We start from the raw sequence: 16913 nt of genomic DNA, 5'->3' as shown, positions 1-16913 counted from the left end.
ACCACGGTATTCAGACAGTGTACTCGATCTTTGGATATTCCCTTATCTCCAGAAAACAGGTATCTGCTGGAAGAAGAAGATGATATTGGATTTATATCTGGCCCTATACTCTGAATCTCAGAGTCTCAGAGCGGTCACAATCTTCTTTACCTTCCCACAACAGACACCCTGTGAGGTGGGTGGAGTTGAGAGAGCTCTGACAGAAACTGCCCTTTCAAGGACAACTCCTGCGAGAGCTATGATTGACCCAAAGCCATTCCAGCAGGTGCAAGTGGAGGATTGGGGAATCAAACCCCGTTCTCCCAGTTAAGATCCTGCGCACTTTACCACTACACCAAACTGGCTCTCCAGTAAACACACTGATGACTCCAGCAGCTACCATAGCACCGTCTTATTGCCCCCAGAAGTGTTCTGTGGTGCTCTATCCATGCTCTTAGCTGCAAAGCTGTGTCGGCTGCTGCTGTTCTTGGGGTCCGCTGCGGATCCTTGGAGGCTCCCCTTCCCACTACGCTAGCGCTTCTGAAAGGAAACGTTGTTTACTCCCCACTGCTTCCTCTTCATTCAAAGTTCTTCAGCCTTGGGTCAGAATGGAGGAAGAAAGCGTGTGTCATGCTACAGAAATTTCGGTGGATGTGACTCTGGCATGGAGAGATGTATTATTTATTGTTTGGGAGAGAAGGCTCTGGAATGTAAGCAAAGGATTTATGGGTCCTCTGGCTTCCACACTAAACAGTGTTCTGTGCAAAACGTTCCTGTGTTGTGCGAGTCTGTAGCTTTTCCGGGATCGTGGGTGTAAGTGATCCCCAAACTCTTTCTCTCCCCCCCCCCTTCCAAGATTTCAGCAGCATCTCTGCTCTGTGCTCTAGCTACCCCTAGGGCAAGCTCTTCTGCTCCCGGCCTCTGGTAAACTACTGCCCCTGTAAGTGGAAAGTGCTGGAGTTGTCGAGTTATTTCTTGGTTTGCTTAAGGTGTGATCAGATGGCGTTGCTGTCCTCCTGTGGGTTTAAAATACACGTTCAGATAGTGACATCTGGATCTCGTCCTGCAATCATCACACACACACACACACTGATCGTAATACTTGTTGGAAGGATTGTGGAGATGTCAAAAAGGAGCCAGTGCTTCGGGTATGCACTTACGCGCATGCATGAAAGACAAACCAAAAAAGGATCTCGCCCACCCTGTGCAGCAATAATCTGAATGGTCAACCCTGGGATGAGCACTCAGTGAAGTGGGTTAAGGGTGGGATGTCTGAACAATACTCTCCATTAAAAAAGAAAGATGAAATCAGAAGCACAGCCAGGCCGCACTAAGCCTGTCACTTGACCGCAGCCACTGTGTATTATGCCAGCTTTCTCCCCAAGGAGATGACCCAAAGTGGTTTCCTTCCTTCCTCTCGCCTTCATTTTATCACAACAACCCTGTGAGGTAGGCTAGACTGAAGACGAAGACCATAGATTTATACCCCATCCTTCCCTCTGAAAAGAGCCCTGTGGCACAGAGTGGTAAAGCTGCAATACTGCAGTCCAAACTCTCTGCTCATGACCTGAGTTCGATCCCCAGTGAAAGCTGGGTTTTCAGGTAGCCGGCTCGAGGTTGACTCAGCCTTCCAGCCTTCCGAGGTTGGTAAAATGAGTACCCAGCTTGCTGGGGGGAAAGTGTAGATGACTGGGGAAGGCAATGGCAAACCACCCCGTAAAAAGTCTGCCGTGGAAACGTCATGATGTGATGTCACCCCAGAGTCAGAAACAACTGATGCTTGCCCGATGGACTACTTTTTTTTTTACTTCTCTCTGAATCAAAGTCTCAGAATTGCTTACAATCTCCTTTACCTTCCCTCCCCACAACAAAAACCTGGTGGGGTAGGTGGGGCTGAGAGAGCTCACCCAGAAGCTGCCCTTTCAAGGACAACTCTGCGAGAGCTATGGCTAGCCCAAGGTCATTCCAGCAGCTGCAAGTGGAGGAGTGGGGAATCAAACCCAATTCTTCCAGATAAGAGTCCGTGCACTTAACCACTACATCAGAGTGGCTCTCCAAAATGTTCGACTGCCCCATGATCACCCAGGGAGCTTCCATAGTAGAGCGGGGATTTGAATCCGGGTTTGCAGCACTTTGACCGCTATGCAGCACTGACTGTCTCTTTTAGGACAAAGTTTGGGTCCAGTGGCATCTTTAAAACCAACAAATCTTAATTCTGGGTATAAGCTTCTGTGCACGTGAAAGCTTACATCCAGAATTAAACTTTATTGATCTCAGAGATGTCACTGAACGCAAGCTTTGTTCTGCTGCTTCAGACCAAATGGGCACCCAACTGAATTAATCTCTCTTTTTTTAAGAGTTCAGCTTCTTCTCTGGAATTAAGTCTCTAGCAGTATCTAGTAGGTGGTGCAGGGATGTGTGGTGATGCATTTCCTCTGCGCAGGACACAGCCAGCTGCTTTGTGGTCTGCAGCTGCTAAGCTACCTTAGCAGCTGTTCAAAACATATCATGGCCCAGTTATGCATTCTTGGTACATTTTTTAAACCAATGAACAGTCGAACGTCTTGGCTTTTAGTCTGCAGAGCACAGGCTGTTCCAGAGGAAAGAAATGTAACAGGCTGTTGTGCATTGGAGGACAGAGGATGTCTTGGACAGTGATGAGAATAAGGCCCGAGTGTGTCAGAACTGGAGAACTTCAAACAAGAATCATTACTTTGTTTCAAAAGTATAAGACGTTTATTGAGAACTGTGTTCAGGGAAGGAACAAGTTGACTCTGATAACCAGTACAGCTATCGACACATTCTTTATGCAGTGGTAACAGAAACAATAAAACCATTTCTCACACTTCAAGAGACAGTTGTCTGTTCCCAGGGTCCCTTATCTCCAAGGCGGAGGAAGGAGCCCCACTGCTTTGCTCTGGCAGGCTAGCTTCAAAGGACACCTGCAGATGTTTCCCAGAGACTATCGGTCACCCTTCAGTGGTTACAGTTTGTTTGAAATGTAAAAGGCATTTGGTTAGTAGGCATGAATGCAAGGACATTTACAATATGGAGTCGGTTAGGCTAATATCATTAGGCTCAGCATACATGACAGTTACAAGTTCTGACAGAGTGGCTATGATTTCCCATGGAATGTTGGGAAATAAGGTTGCCAAGTACCCCCTCCCCCAAGCAGGACTGGATCTACATGTTTTTTGAGGGGGGGGGGAGCAAAATTTAAAAAATGGCGGCCCCTTATAGGCCCATTCTGCCTTATGGGCCCATAGAATAAAATGGACTTCAGACCCAATTTGGTGCCTCCCCCTCCAGTGGCGCCCGGGGCAAGCCGTTTGGTTGACAGAGCAGCATTTGCCCCGTTGTAGAAACATGGCTCTGAGCGCTGTAAATAAATCTCCCAAGAAGTACAGTGCAAAAAAGGGTAAACTTACATTTACTCAGGTAGAGCCAATTCACATTCAGGTTGAGGTCAAAAGAAGAGAAAAAGTCCTTTCCCTGTCACAAGTGGCCAGCTTGCCTGGCAGCCTCATGTGTGTGGGAGTATGAGGACATCAGATCTACAAGAGAGGCCTTCAGAGACACGCGTCTCCGTGGAAGGCCATGTGCAGGAGTGAGAAGGACAAAGGGAGAGAGGGGGAGGGGCCCGAGGGCAGCTCCCAGGTGAAGACAAGGAGAGGCATCCCATTCAAGGAGAGAACACCTAGACCAGGGGTGTCGAACTCATTTGTTATGATGGCCAGATCTGACATAAATGAGACCTTGTTGGGCTGGGCCATGTTAGGCCAGGCCATGTGTGTTCCTATTTATGATTAGGTAGCAGAGAGCTAAACTTTATAAAGGACACAGAAAAACACAATTAAATATATATATTTTAAAAACCCTTAAAACATGCTTAAAACATTAGCACTTGCTGATATTAAAGGTGCTTTATTTGTTTCTTTCCCTTGGGATCCAGGGAACTGGGTAAAGGAACCAATGGCTCCCTCTCTCCCTCCCTCCCTCCCTCCTTCCTTCCTTCCTTCCTTCCTTCCTTCCTTCCTTCCTTCCGTAGCTCTTGGCTCCGTAGCTCTGCTCCTTCTTAGCTCCGTAGCTCTCCGTTGCTCTGCTGCTTCTTCGCTCCGTAGCTCTGCTGTGCGATTGAGAGAGCCTGGAAAAACAAGCTCTGCCTTCCCCCCTTCCTCCCCAAGGGAGGAGCCTCAACCCATGGAGAAAATAGAGGTTTTGCTCTGTAGCTCCTGTGCGACTGAGCAAGCTTTCAAAGCACGCTATTATGCAGGAGGAAGCAAGAGGTAGGGAGAAGCAAGCAGATGACAGCCAGTTGCTCGGGGGCCTGATAGGAACCCTCTGGGGACTTGATTCAGCCCCTGGGCCGCATGTTTGACAGGCCTGATCTAGACATCCTTCGAGGGATGTAGCACCCCTCCAGCATCCAGGCATGCTGAGTCGCTCACTTCAACAGGGAGAAGAGAGAAGGTGGCCTGCCCTACCTTGGGAAACAGAGCGGGACCAGACTTCTGCTCCAAGATGGACGGAGTTTAAGCTTCACAGCACAAGTCACAATCTGCTTTCTGGTCACACCTCACAGATTTGAGAAGCATAACAAATAGCTTGAAACAACAAAACTAACTTTGTTTTTATTTTTTAAAAATGCACAGAATTATAACTTAATGTTGGGCAGGGCTTTTTTTCTGCGGAAACGTGATGGAATCAAGTTCCAGAACCTCTTTGGGGAAACAAAATTCTTTAAAAATTGTTAAAAAGTTCACGAGAGGCACCCGCATATTTCTCCTCCATTTCCTTCTTGAGAGTTCTGGCACCACTTTTTCCAGAAAAAAAAAAAAAAAAAGCCCTGATGTTGGGAAAGGTTTCTAGAAATGCTGGGTGAGTCACCAGTTTCTTGGCTTCCCTCCTAGAACGCTCAGGTCAGCAATTAAAAGAGAAAGAAAGCAAAGGCGACCACAGCTATTAAACAAAAGTCAGCTTCTAAAGCCAGCTATGCTCTGCAGGCAGTGGGCCAAATTCTTCTTGTTTGGAGATGCCAGCAAGTGATGCCAGGGGGCCGGTATGAGAAGCTCTGCTCTGCCCTGGTGGCGGGAAGGGCTGGGGGCAAACAGAGGACACCCGAGTGAAGTTGCGGGAGACAAACATCTTCACCTGTGGCATTCGTGTCTTGGTGGAATGTTTGACCAGGGTATGTCAACCCTAGCTGAGTACTGGCTCTCAACATAGTTTGGGGACAACCAGGGCCTTTTTCTTTGTAGCAGGAACATCTTTGCATATATACACCCCGGATGTTGCCAATCCTCCAAGAGTTTACAGTAAGCCCTGTAAGCTCCAGGAGGATTGGCTACATCAAGGGTGTGTGGCCTAATATGCAAAGGAGTTCCTGCTACAAAAGGAAAGCCCTGGGTCCAGGTGTTGTGAGGCAAGGCAGGGTAAAGAGGAGTGGGGCTTAACTCAAGGACCAGGTGTGAAGCTGGGAAGGTCAAAAGGGAGGAAGGGGAAGAAGAAAGCTGAAGCAGGAGGGAGGGGTATGTCTCTTCTCTGGTGCAATACAACATAACCCTGAGGTGGATGAGCAGAACCACAACTTCAGGGGGTTTGGCTCTTTCACACACATTGTGTGGCTCTTGGCCAGCTTGGAGAAGGTATTTGTCTCTTTAAATGACTTCTCCAAGCCATTATGGCTCAACATGAGGAAGAACGTCCTGACCGTAAGAGCGATTCCTCAGTGGAACAGGCTTCCTTGGGAGGTGGTGGGCTCTCCTTCCTTGGAGGTTTTTAAACAGAGGCTAGAGGGCCATCTGACAGCAATAAAGATCCTGTGAATTTAGGGGGAAGTGTTTGTGAGATTCCTGCATTGTGCAGGGGGTTGGACTAGATGACTCTGGAGGTCCCTTCCAACTCTATGATTCTAAGCCAGCTGGTGGCTTGGAAAAGGCATTTAAAGTTGTTTTCTTCCCACCTCTTCCTTCCTTCCTTCCTTCCTTCCTTCCTTCCTTCCTTCCTTCCTTCCTTCCTTCCTTCCTTCCTTCCTTCCTTCCTTCCTTCCTTCCTTCCTTCCTTCCTTCCTCCCTCCCTCCCTTCCTTCCTGTCTTGCGGCTTTCAAACATCGGACATTTATTCCGTTTGGCTTTTATGGTAAGCAAGTTTGCCCCCCCCCCCCACACACACACTAGACCTCAGATGCCGAGGTGTTTCAAAGTGTGAGCGAAAAAGGCCCAAGTTGGAAGAGCCTGGCTTTGAAAAACAAACAGTTTTTCTTAATGCAGCCACCTTCCCCCCTCCCTTCTTGGGCCTTGGAGGCAGGAAGTGACTGATCCAGAGGTGTTGAGAGTCGCTGGCTGCCTTGTTTATGCCAAGGCCCATTAACGTCCTTGGGGGGCAGCCAAGAGATGTGTGTGAGGGAAGTGTTGCAACGCAGCCATTAAGGTGGCCCTGTTTATGTCCATGTACTGACCCCCCCCCAGTGGGGATATATGATGATGACACCCACCTGCTTTTCTCCCCCCCCCCACCCCATTCCTCTCCTTCTCTCTCCCCATTGCCTGACGGACATGGTGTTTTAGCTAATACAGTCAGTGTGAGGGGTGCATATTGTACTTCTGCCACTCACAGGATTTTTAGTATTCTGGCCCCCAAGTCCAAATAGATTTTGTATGGTGAATCAGGTTGCCAATCTCCAGGTGTATTCTCACCAGTATCACATTATTGTATTGCTATATGGTCTTAGCAATTGTTGGTCGCTATAACCATTTGTGGTTGTGTGTTTATTCATTTACCAGTGACCTCTCTCTGTTGTAAATAATCTCCAGGTGGGGACAGGAAATCCCCCCAGTTTGGAGGCCTCCCCCCGCTTCAGAGTTATCAGAAAGTGGGGGTGGGTGGGAGGAAAATGTCTGCTGGACACTCCATTATTCCCAATGGGAACCGATTCCCTTAGGGTACAATGGGTATCTGAGGCTTGGGGGGGCAGTTTTTTGAGGTACAGGCACCAAATTTTCAGCAATGGATTTGGTGTCTCTCCTCAAAATACCCCCCCACAAGTTTCAAAAAGATTGGAGCAATTCTATGAGCCTCAAAAGAAGGTGCCCATATCCGTCCTTATTTCCAAAAGGAGGGAAGGCATTTAAAAGGTGTGCGGTCCCTCTAAATGTGATTGCTGGAACTCCCTTTCAATGTTCCCTCTAAGCTGAGTTAGTGTGAGCCAGCTCACAGATTTTTAGCCTCCAGCTCACACATTTTTGTTTTAGCTCAGGAAGGATGACCCCAGAGCACAATAATTGATGCAGCAGCTCACCACTTTAATGCCCGGAGCTCACAAAAGTAGAATTTTTGCTCAAAAGAATCTGCAGCTTAGAGGGGACATTGTTTGGAGTTCGATCATGATTGTCACACCCGTGCTCCTGGCTCCACCTCAAAGTCTCCTAGCTCCACCCCCAAAGTCCCCAGATATTTCTTGAGTCAGAAGGGCAACCCCGGGGCCCCCGGGGCCTGTAGCCAGAAAATTTTAAGGGGGGGTCAGTGGTGCAAAGTTTTTTGGTGCCCTTTGCAAACTACGACCCGTCTAGTTCAGCATTCCCTTTTCTCCAGTCACTAACCTGTGTCTTTCTGAGAAATGCACAAGCACCATACAAAGGGGCAGCTGCCCCCCCCTCCAGTGTGAACTCCAATCAAGCAGCATTCTGAATGTCACAGCCTTTGAGGTTGGTGGGGGGGGGGGAGATGCCAGCCTCTGCCCCACGGCTGCTTCTCCGTTATGACATCCTCTGAGGGAAAAACGTGGGTGACTATCCAGGTGCGTTTTACCTGATCGACATGCATATGCAGGGAAGAAAAATTGCCAGCTGGTGAATGTTATGGAAGATGCTGTTTCCAGGCTCAGATCTGAGTTTGCAAAACAACAAAAGGGTTGGAAAGGGTGTGTGTGTGTGTGTGTGTGTTGCAATATCAAGTGCTGCACATTCCCCATCAATGATCACCTCTATGATGTAATCAAATAAAATTTTTTCATTAATGAGAAGACGTTACAGTTCCATGGCGGAGTCTTGGTGAAATGTAGCCGTTACATGCTGAAACTCAAAGCGCCTTTTTCTTTGCCAATAAAAAGCATCCATCTTCCCCTAAGCATTTGAGCTGGATGATGCAGGTTTTCCTCAAAAGCAAAAGGTGGAGTCTCTGGGTAGCAGAGAAGGCCACTTGACAGGTCTGTAGCCAGAAAATTTTAGGTGGGGGGGGGCAGGGGAGAAAATTTTAGGTGGTGGGGGGGGCAGGGGAGAAAATTTTAGGTGGTGGGGGGGGCCAGGGGAGAAAATTTTAGGTGGTGGGGGGGGCCAGGGGAGAAAGTTTTAGGTGGTGGGGGGCAGGGGAGAAAATTTTAGGTGGTGGGGGGGCCAGGGGAGAAAATTTTAGGTGGTGGGGGAGCAGGGGAGAAAATTTTAGGTGGTGGGGGGGCAGGGGAGAAAATTTTAGGTGGGGGGCAGGGGAGAAAATTGTAGGTGGTGGGGGGGGGCAGGGGAGAAAATTTTAGGTGCTGGGGGGCCAGGGGAGAAAATTTTAGGTGGTGGGGGGGCAGGGGAGAAAATTTTAGGTGGGGGGGCAGGGGAGAAAATTTTAGGTGGGGGGGCAGGGGAGAAAATTTTAGGTGGGGGGGCAGGGGAGAAAATTTTAGGTGGTGGGGGGGCAGGGGAGAAAATTTTAGGTGGTGGGGGGAGCCAGGGGAGAAAATTTTAGGTGGGGGGGCAGGGGAGAAAATTTTAGGTGGGGGGGCCAGGGGAGAAAATTTTAGGTGGGGGGGCAGGGGAGAAAATTTTAGGTGGGGGGGCAGGGGAGAAAATTTTAGGTGGGGGGGCCAGGGGAGAAAATTTTAGGTGGGGGGGGGCAGGGGAGAAAATTTTAGGTGGGGGGGGGCAGGGGAGAAAATTTTAGGTGGTGGGGGGGCAGGGGAGAAAATTTTAGGTGGTGGGGGGAGCCAGGGGAGAAAATTTTAGGTGGTGGGGGGAGCCAGGGGAGAAAATTTTAGGTGGGGGGGCAGGGGAGAAAATTTTAGGTGGGGGGGCAGGGGAGAAAATTTTAGGTGGGGGGGGCAGGGGAGAAAATTTTAGGTGGTGGGGGGGCAGGGGAGAAAATTTTAGGTGGTGGGGGGAGCCAGGGGAGAAAATTTTAGGTGGGGGGGCCAGGGGAGAAAATTTTAGGTGGTGGGGGGCGCAGGGGCCAAAATGACATCTGACTTTGAGGGCCACGAGCAGGACTTTGTGGTGCTCACTGCGGAGATCATGAACTGCAGTGGGAAGGTGCCCAAGTTGCGGGAGGGGGTGACTTACAAAAGAAATGGCAGAGCTCGTCTCCCTCTCGAGCAGTGCTGCACTTGTTCAGAGTAGAAGTGAGCGGCAGTGAGCAAAGGGGGCAGATTGGAGGCCATACAGATGGAGGGAGGGTTGAATGGAGGGGTCTGTCTCCCCCTGGGCCCCACTGCAGCTACAGGCCTCCCGCTTGACCTTCAGATGCTGGCGGCGCCACATTTCCAGGGCAGAACAGGTCACTTACGTACGTTACAGACATAGCAGGATAGATTAGCCAGAAACAACCAAGCTAAGACATATCATCATTATTCACATAGGCCTGGTCCAAGATGGTTGTACTCGTGGCATGAGACATTCTTGACCCACAACCCACTTGGGGGTCCCAGCCTACCGAGTGGGGAACATTGTTGTACATATCTTTGAGAGAAGCAGGATTGCCAACTCTAGGTAGGGAAATTCCTGGAAATTTGGGGGTGGGGGGTGGAACATAAGGTTGCCAACCGCCAGGTGGCACCTGGAGATCTCCTACTGTTGTAACTCATTCCCAGAGTATTTGGCCATAGATTCTGACTCTCACCATCACATTTCAGTTCTGGCATGCTTCTTAACTTTGATTTATATCCCGCCCTCCACTCCGAAGAGTCTCAGAGCGGCTCACAATCTCCTTTCCCTTCCTCCTCCACAACACCCTGTGAGGTGGGTGGGGCTGGAGAGGGCTCTCACAGCAGCTGCCCTTTCAAGGACAGCTCTGCCAGAGCTATGGCTGACCCAAGGCCATTCCAGCAGGTGCAAGTGGAGGAGTGGGGAATCAAACCCGGTTCTCCCAGATAAGAGTCGGCACACTTAACCACTACACCAAACTGGCTTTGCTGTTTTCCAACACAACAAATGGTATCTGAACCAAACTGGCTGTTCTTTCCATTTGTTAATTGCACTATTTTGCCAACTTGGTACTATTTTGCATGCGTAACCACTGCCTGCCAGCAGCTCCATGCAGCTCTGCTCACTGAACCCCATCCCATTGTCTGATGAAGTGTGCATGCACACAAAAGCCGACATTCTGAATAAAACTTTGTTGGTCTTAAATGTGCTGCTGGACTATTTTGCCATATAGTCTCACTGTGGCATTATACCCCACTGTCCCAAGGCTCTACTTCCGAATCTCCAGGCACTTCCCAGTCTGAAGTTGGCAACTCTAAGTACCGCTGAAGCCTCAGATTAGGCTTGGCATCCCTTGCCAGAGGCAGGCCCGACTGGGATCCTGGGGTACCTGGTTATGTCAATGTCAGCCTGGTACATCTGTAGGAATTATCTGGCCTGGCATGTTGATTGACAGCCCAGAAAGAGGAAGTGGCAATTTGTTAAGAATTCCTGACAATGGGCAGGGCTTTGCTGCCTGCGGGAAGTGGCTTGTAAACTGCAAAGGGCAGATCATGAGGACAGAAAAGAGCTCACCTGGCTCAGAAAGGGTGAGGCTGAATTTGTGCTTCTGCCAGTTTGGTGTAGTGGGTAAGGGTGTGGACTCCCATCTGGGAGAGCCAGGTTTAATTCCCCACTCCACACACACCTGCTGAGTGACCTTGGGTCAGCCACAAGTTCTCTCAGAGCTGTTCTCTTAAGAGCAGTTTCTGCCAGAGCTCTCTCAGCTTCACCTCCCTTACAGGATGCCTGTTGTGGCGGGGGGAGAGTGGGGGAGAGAAAGGAGATTGTAAGCCGCTCTGGGACTCTGAGCAAAGGGTGGGGTATAAATCCAATCTCCTCTTCTTCTCTCTCTCTGCAAATCACTCAGGAAGGACTGATTTCTTGAGGGGTGAGGCCAGTTTCAACAGTATGATGTATATTTCCCAGCCTGCCTCTGAAAGAATACCTCATTTTCTTATGTGGGCCCTACGGGATCTCAATCAGTTCCGTAGGGCTTGCAAAACCGCCCTCTTCCAACTAGCTTTCTAAAACAGAACCTGGTAGTAACATCAAGCCATCTTTGTACATACTGAGATTGTGGCACTATTAAGTTATACTGGTTTTAGACTATTTATTTAATATATTTAACCTATGAATTGTATTTTAACTATATTATCTTGTTTTTATTGTTATAACATGGTTTATACCATGTCCTGGAAGCCGCCCTGAGCCTGCTTTGGCGGGGAGGGCGGGGTATAAATAAAAATGTATTATTATTATTATTAATGTGTGTAGACTTGTGCTGGGATTTGTGCTATCTTGTGGCGCACATCTCAGTGGTGCTATCTCAGTGGTGCTGTCTTGCTATATTGGTGCTATCTTGCCAGTTGCACCTATTTGTCTTGCAGAATTCTGCAAGGCAGAATGCCTCTCTTCTTTGCATGATTCTGGTTACTGGGCGGGGGTGTGGCAAAAGCTGCATCGTCTTGAGGCCCTGCCACTATCTGACTGCTGCAGCAATCTTTGGGTTTCCAGGTTCCCCTCGGCCACTGGAGGGGATGGGGAGGGGATAGAGTTGCCAGATCGAGGTTGGGAAATTTCTGGAGATTTGGGGAAGGAGCCCGGGGAGGACAGGGACTTCAGTGGGGTACAATGCCAAAGAGTCCACCCTCCAAAGCATCCACTTTTTCCAGTGAAACTGATCTCTTTAGTCTGGAGATGAGCTGGAATTTTGGGAGATCCCCAGATCCCACCTGGCAGTCAGCATCCCTACCCCCACCTCAGCTTGGGTCTGCCCCATCTTCTGTCCCGCAGCCTGCCTGGGAATTAAGATCCAAGGAAGAAGCCCTCCTGACCATCCTGTGCAATCCAAGAAGCTAGTCGGGGGGGTCCATGAGAGGCACCCAGGAGGCCGGCCACTTGGGAGTTTGGGGGATCCAATCAGTAAGGCAGTGGCTCCCAACGTTTGTGGCACCAGGGACTGGTTTCAACCAAGACAATTTTTCCACAGTCCAGGAGGGGGGTGTCAAGTCGGCAGATTCAATGAGTCGTTGTTGAAACAAAATAACTAGTTTATTGATACTGTTGTTCTCGACTAGGCTAGTATTGAAAGACTAAAGATTATGCAGTAGAATGCAATCATATAAGGTACACTTCAAAGGGATTCTTTAGGGAGGGGGACTATGCAGGGCACATTCACTCACTGATGTTACCATTTCGTTCTCAGGCCTACTTTGGCCTTGAGCGTTGTTGGCTCCAGCCTCCCCCTGAGCTAGGCCTGAGAAGGCTCAGATAAAACGTTCACATATTCCCATTGCAAAGCACAACTACATAACAAAAGAAAGGAGGGGGGAGAGGAGAGTTCAAGCTAGCAGCAATGGAACAGTTTGGCTTTACCCAGGGTGCCTTTCCCTGAACCAAAGTTAGATACAGACTTGACCAGAGTTTTATACAGACTTGACAGGGGGGGGGGGGGGCGCTGGGGTTTTTTGCCGCCCCAGGCTGCCCCTCCCTTGTGCTCCACCCCCACCCCCATGGAGGTCTTTAAATGGGGGAGGAGACTGGGGCTGTTTCTGCTGCCTCCCCACTCGGTGGCCAGGCAGCATAAGGCCAGTCTGCCTCCTCCTCCTCCCATTTAAAGACTCCTGCTGACCAGTGGGGATCTATAAATGAGGAGGAGGCTAAGGTCACAGCAGTGTGAAAGAGGAGGCTTCAAGGGGAGGCAGCCTTGGGCTGAGGCCACACTGCCTCTTTCGTCTAGCCAGGTCCTGGGTGGGTGGGTGGGGGCAGTGTGGCGCCTAGGGTTGCCAGTCCCCAAATGGGGGCAGGGGATCCCCCGCTTTGGAGGCCCTCCACCCGCTTCAGGGTCATCAGAAAGCAGGGGGGGGGGAATGTCTGCTGGGCACTCCATTATGCCCTATGGAGATTGATTCCAATAGGGCAGGGGTGGCCAACGGTAGCTCTCCAGATGTTTTTTTGCCTACAACTCCCACGAGCCCCAGCCATTGACCATGCTGGCTGGGGCTGATGAGAGTTGTAGGCAAAAAACATCTGGAGAGCTACCGTTGGCCATCCCTGCAATAGGGCGTAATAGAGAATTGATCCATGGGTATCAGGAGCTCAGGGGAGGCTGTCTTTTGAGGTAGAGGCACCAAATTTTCAGCATAGCATCCAGTGCCTCTCCCCAAAATGCCTTCCAAGTTTCAAATGGATTGGACCAGGGGGTCCAATTCTATGAGCCCCAAAAGGAGGTGCCCCTGTCCTTCATTATTTCCAATGGAGGGAAGGCATTTAAAAGGAATGTGATGGCCAGACCTCCCTTTGGAGTTCAGTGATGCTTGCCACACCCTTGCTCCTGGCTCCACCCCCAGTGTCTCCTGGCTCCACGCCCTAAGTCCCCAGTTATTTCTTGACTTGGACTTGGTCTCTCTAGCCCACCCTCCAAAGCAGGGGAGCTGATCTCTGTCAGCTGCGGTTGCCAATTCCTGGGAGGGGGGGCAGGGGATCTGATTCCCATAGGGTAGAATGGAGAATTGATCTGTGGTATCTGGGGTCTGTGGGGGCCTGTTTTGGGGGGCAGAGGAACCAAATTTTCAGCGAAGCATCCGATGACTCTCCTCAAAATGCCCCCCCCCAAGTTTCAAAAAGATTGGACCAGGGGGTTCAATTCTATGAGCCCTCAAAGAAGGTGCCCCTATCCTTCATTATTTCCAACAGAGGGAAGGCGTTTAAACGTGTGCTGTCCCTTTAAATGTGATGGCCAGACCTCCCTTTGGAATTCAATTATGCTTGTCACAACCTTGCTTCTGGCTGCACCCCCAGTGTCTCCTGGCTCCACCCCCAAAGTCCCCAGATGTTTCTTGAATTGGACTTGCCAACTCTAGTGCCTTGCTCTGCAGCTTGGTTGCTAGCAGGCTACAGACCAGTCCCGCTCCTCGGCCCAGTGGCTGGGGACCCTTGCACTAAGGTTGCCATCTTCCAGATGCGGCTTGGCATTCACCCAGAATTAGAACTCAGCTCCAGGCCACAGAGATTAGTCCCCTTGGAGGAACTGGCAGCTTTGAAGGGTGGACATCACAGCTCTGCTGAGTGACCTGCCCTCCCCAGACACTGCCCCCCAAATCTCCAGGAATTTCCCAACCCAGAGTTGGCAGCCCTACAGCCATCACAGACGCCCAAACATTCAGTTTAGTTTCAATGTCAGCTACAAACATTACGGCTGCTGATCAGAGGTACCAAGCTGGGGAAGGGAAGGTTAACATGCACCCCTGTGGTGTTTCTCCCAGGAAACCCTCCAGCAGAGGAAGGACTTAAATTCAGGCAAATGCAACAGATCCCCATTAGTAGCATCCATGAGCGTCTTTTATTCTAAATGTACCACTTGGCATTCCAAACCCCACCAGCTATATGTGGCTCTGCTTACTGTACCTGATTCCTCGTCTGAAGAAGTGCGCATGCACAGGAAAGCTTACGTTCTGAATAAAACTGTTGGTCTATTTGGATCTATTACCGTTTTCGCACACAGCTTACCTCGCAGTCACAATCCTGTTCCCTCCGCAACGTCCGGTCGGATTTCCCACCATCTGCGCCGGAGTTATAGGAAGTGCCGCAGCTTTTGCGTAGCAAACGTAAACTGGGTTTTAGCGGTTCACGTTTGCTATGCAAAAGCCGCAGCACTTCCTGTAACTCCGGCGCAGATGGTGGGAAATCCGACCGGACGCTGCGGAGGGAACAGGATTGTGACTGCGAGGTAAGCTGTGTTCGAAAACGGTATATGCTAAACGTAGTGAGGGAACAGAGTTCAGTTACAGACCCCCTAACATCCAAGTCTCAAACTGGAAGAACTGTAAAGTCGTGAAAAAGCAGGGCAGTTGAGCCACACCATAAGCCACTGGTTGTGTTGGGGCTCTTAGAATATTTCACAAGTGTAATTTTGCAGTACTTTGGAATGCAAAAGTTCTCAAGTGCTAGAGAATCCAGTTGCCCAGGGGATGGGGGTTGTTCCCTTCCGTTGCTGCCATAATCTTCGGTTCTGACTCTTCTGTTCTTCTTTCCAGGGCTCATCGCAATGACATGGAGAACATCTACCCCTTCCTGTTCCTTGGGGCCGTCTACTCCCTCCTGGACCCCCACCCGGCCCTGGCCCGGATCCACTTCCTGGTCTTTTTCATTGGCCGGATGGTCCACACTGTGGCCTACCTCCTGAAGTTGAGAGCCCCGACACGATCCGTGGCTTACGGCGTGGCTCAGCTGCCCTGCTTTTCCATGGCCCTACAGATCATCTTTTTGCTCTTAAAAGACTGGTGATCGCTCAGTGTCCGGGCAGAATTCCAAAGGGACTGAAGTTGGAATGAACACAGACAGTAGCTTCTTGGCAGTGAAATGGGCAGCTCTTCCAGTTGTGTTGCTCTGGCACTTGATCCCTGGTCTTTCCGGGCTGGGATGGAAGCCTGGTCACCTGCAAACATATCACATTTGGAATCTTCCTTCCCACAGAGCAGGCTATGCAACAGGGGGGCCCGGTCTGCCCGTTTTCAATAAAAACAGATCCAAAAGAGCAGGACCAAACCTCTAGTTCATCAACTGGATTTGAACTTTGTGGGGTCCAGGGTCATATTGGGGGGAGTAGAAGGGGCTACCTCTGGGATAGGCATGCTCAGAGAGTCCTGGCTTATATCAAAGGGAGGAGCATGCTTAATTCTCCAGTTTAAATTGCTAAGATGGAGGGAATCTTGCAGTTTCTTATTTTCACTGGTAGTGACGTTACTGCTTGGGGTTCTGCCTCTGCTGCGTGTTGTGATTCTCCACATTTGGACTTTCTGTTGATTTCAGAATTGTACACGAAGAGTTGGTATTGTCCTTCTCACTTTGTGGTCAAGGCCTGAGCATCGGGTCTCCTCCAGACTCATTCCTCCTTGGCCTCTGGTTTGACTGTCTTCAGAAGCATCCATGCAGGCTCTCTCTATGGTCCTGGTCTTCTTGGGGGGCTCCTCTTCTGGTGTTCCCCCTCACTGCGCAGGCGATGGCCTTGAGGGCGAGTGAGGAGTACAGTTCTCAGTGCTTCAAACTGAAGTCGCCGTCTGTGGTATTGCCCACGGTGTCCCCTCAGCTCAGTGAACAGTGACAACTTCAGCCTGCCGGGTTGTTTATTTCGACGTGACTCTTCATTCTTGTAATACTCCCTGATCAGAAATAGGAAAGCTCAGAGCAGTGACTACAGCAGAGATAGAATGGACAACCTCCTCAGAAGGGTGGCCAATTCCATCATATTCTCTGTAGGGGTCTCCCAATGGCACTTAAGGCAGAAACATGACAGAATTTCCCATCCATGAGAAGGAAAGGAAGATGAAGCTGCAGCAGTGAATCATGCAGAGACAGAGCGGGCAACTTCATGAATGTGTTATTTGGGAGCTCTCTCTCTCTTCCTCATGATATATTCATATTTTTCACAGCATGAGGTTTAGAGCTTGGACTCATGGGTATGTGCACACAGCTAGGGTCAGAGGTCAACGAAAGAGCCTTATCTTGCAAAAATAGGTGGCATACAAGATAGATTAGGCCTAGCGCACCCTATAATGTAGTAAACAAAAGCAATAAACAGGAACCCATGTGTCTAATTGCACACAGTGTCTCTGCTCTCTTTTGTCAAACCAAACTGCACTGTTTCCAAATGAGATTTGGAAACCAGATTTTTTTTTTTAATTATCCCCAAGGTTGACAAGCTTCCTTCAAAGT

General features: G+C 49.8%; 1 protein-coding gene across 6 annotated transcripts in view; it reads left to right on the top strand.

Annotated features, from left to right (window-relative positions):
* The window catches only part of PTGES (prostaglandin E synthase), a 56119-nt gene extending 40384 nt beyond the window's left edge, over positions 1–15735 (top strand). For all 6 annotated transcript variants that reach the window (XM_060250666.1, XM_060250664.1, XM_060250662.1 and 3 more), the window contains one exon: positions 15236–15735. In XM_060250666.1, coding sequence (XP_060106649.1) covers positions 15236–15485 — 250 coding nt within the window. In that variant the 3' untranslated portion in view covers positions 15486–15735. The remainder of the gene's footprint in view (positions 1–15235) is intronic.
* The last annotated feature ends 1178 nt before the right edge of the window (positions 15736–16913 follow it).

Source organism: Heteronotia binoei, chromosome 12 (assembly GCF_032191835.1).
Source record: "Heteronotia binoei isolate CCM8104 ecotype False Entrance Well chromosome 12, APGP_CSIRO_Hbin_v1, whole genome shotgun sequence".
NCBI classification, from domain to species: domain Eukaryota; kingdom Metazoa; phylum Chordata; class Lepidosauria; order Squamata; family Gekkonidae; genus Heteronotia; species Heteronotia binoei.
Note: the sequence above shows the minus strand (reverse complement) of the source record. Positions and strands in the feature narration are given on the sequence as shown.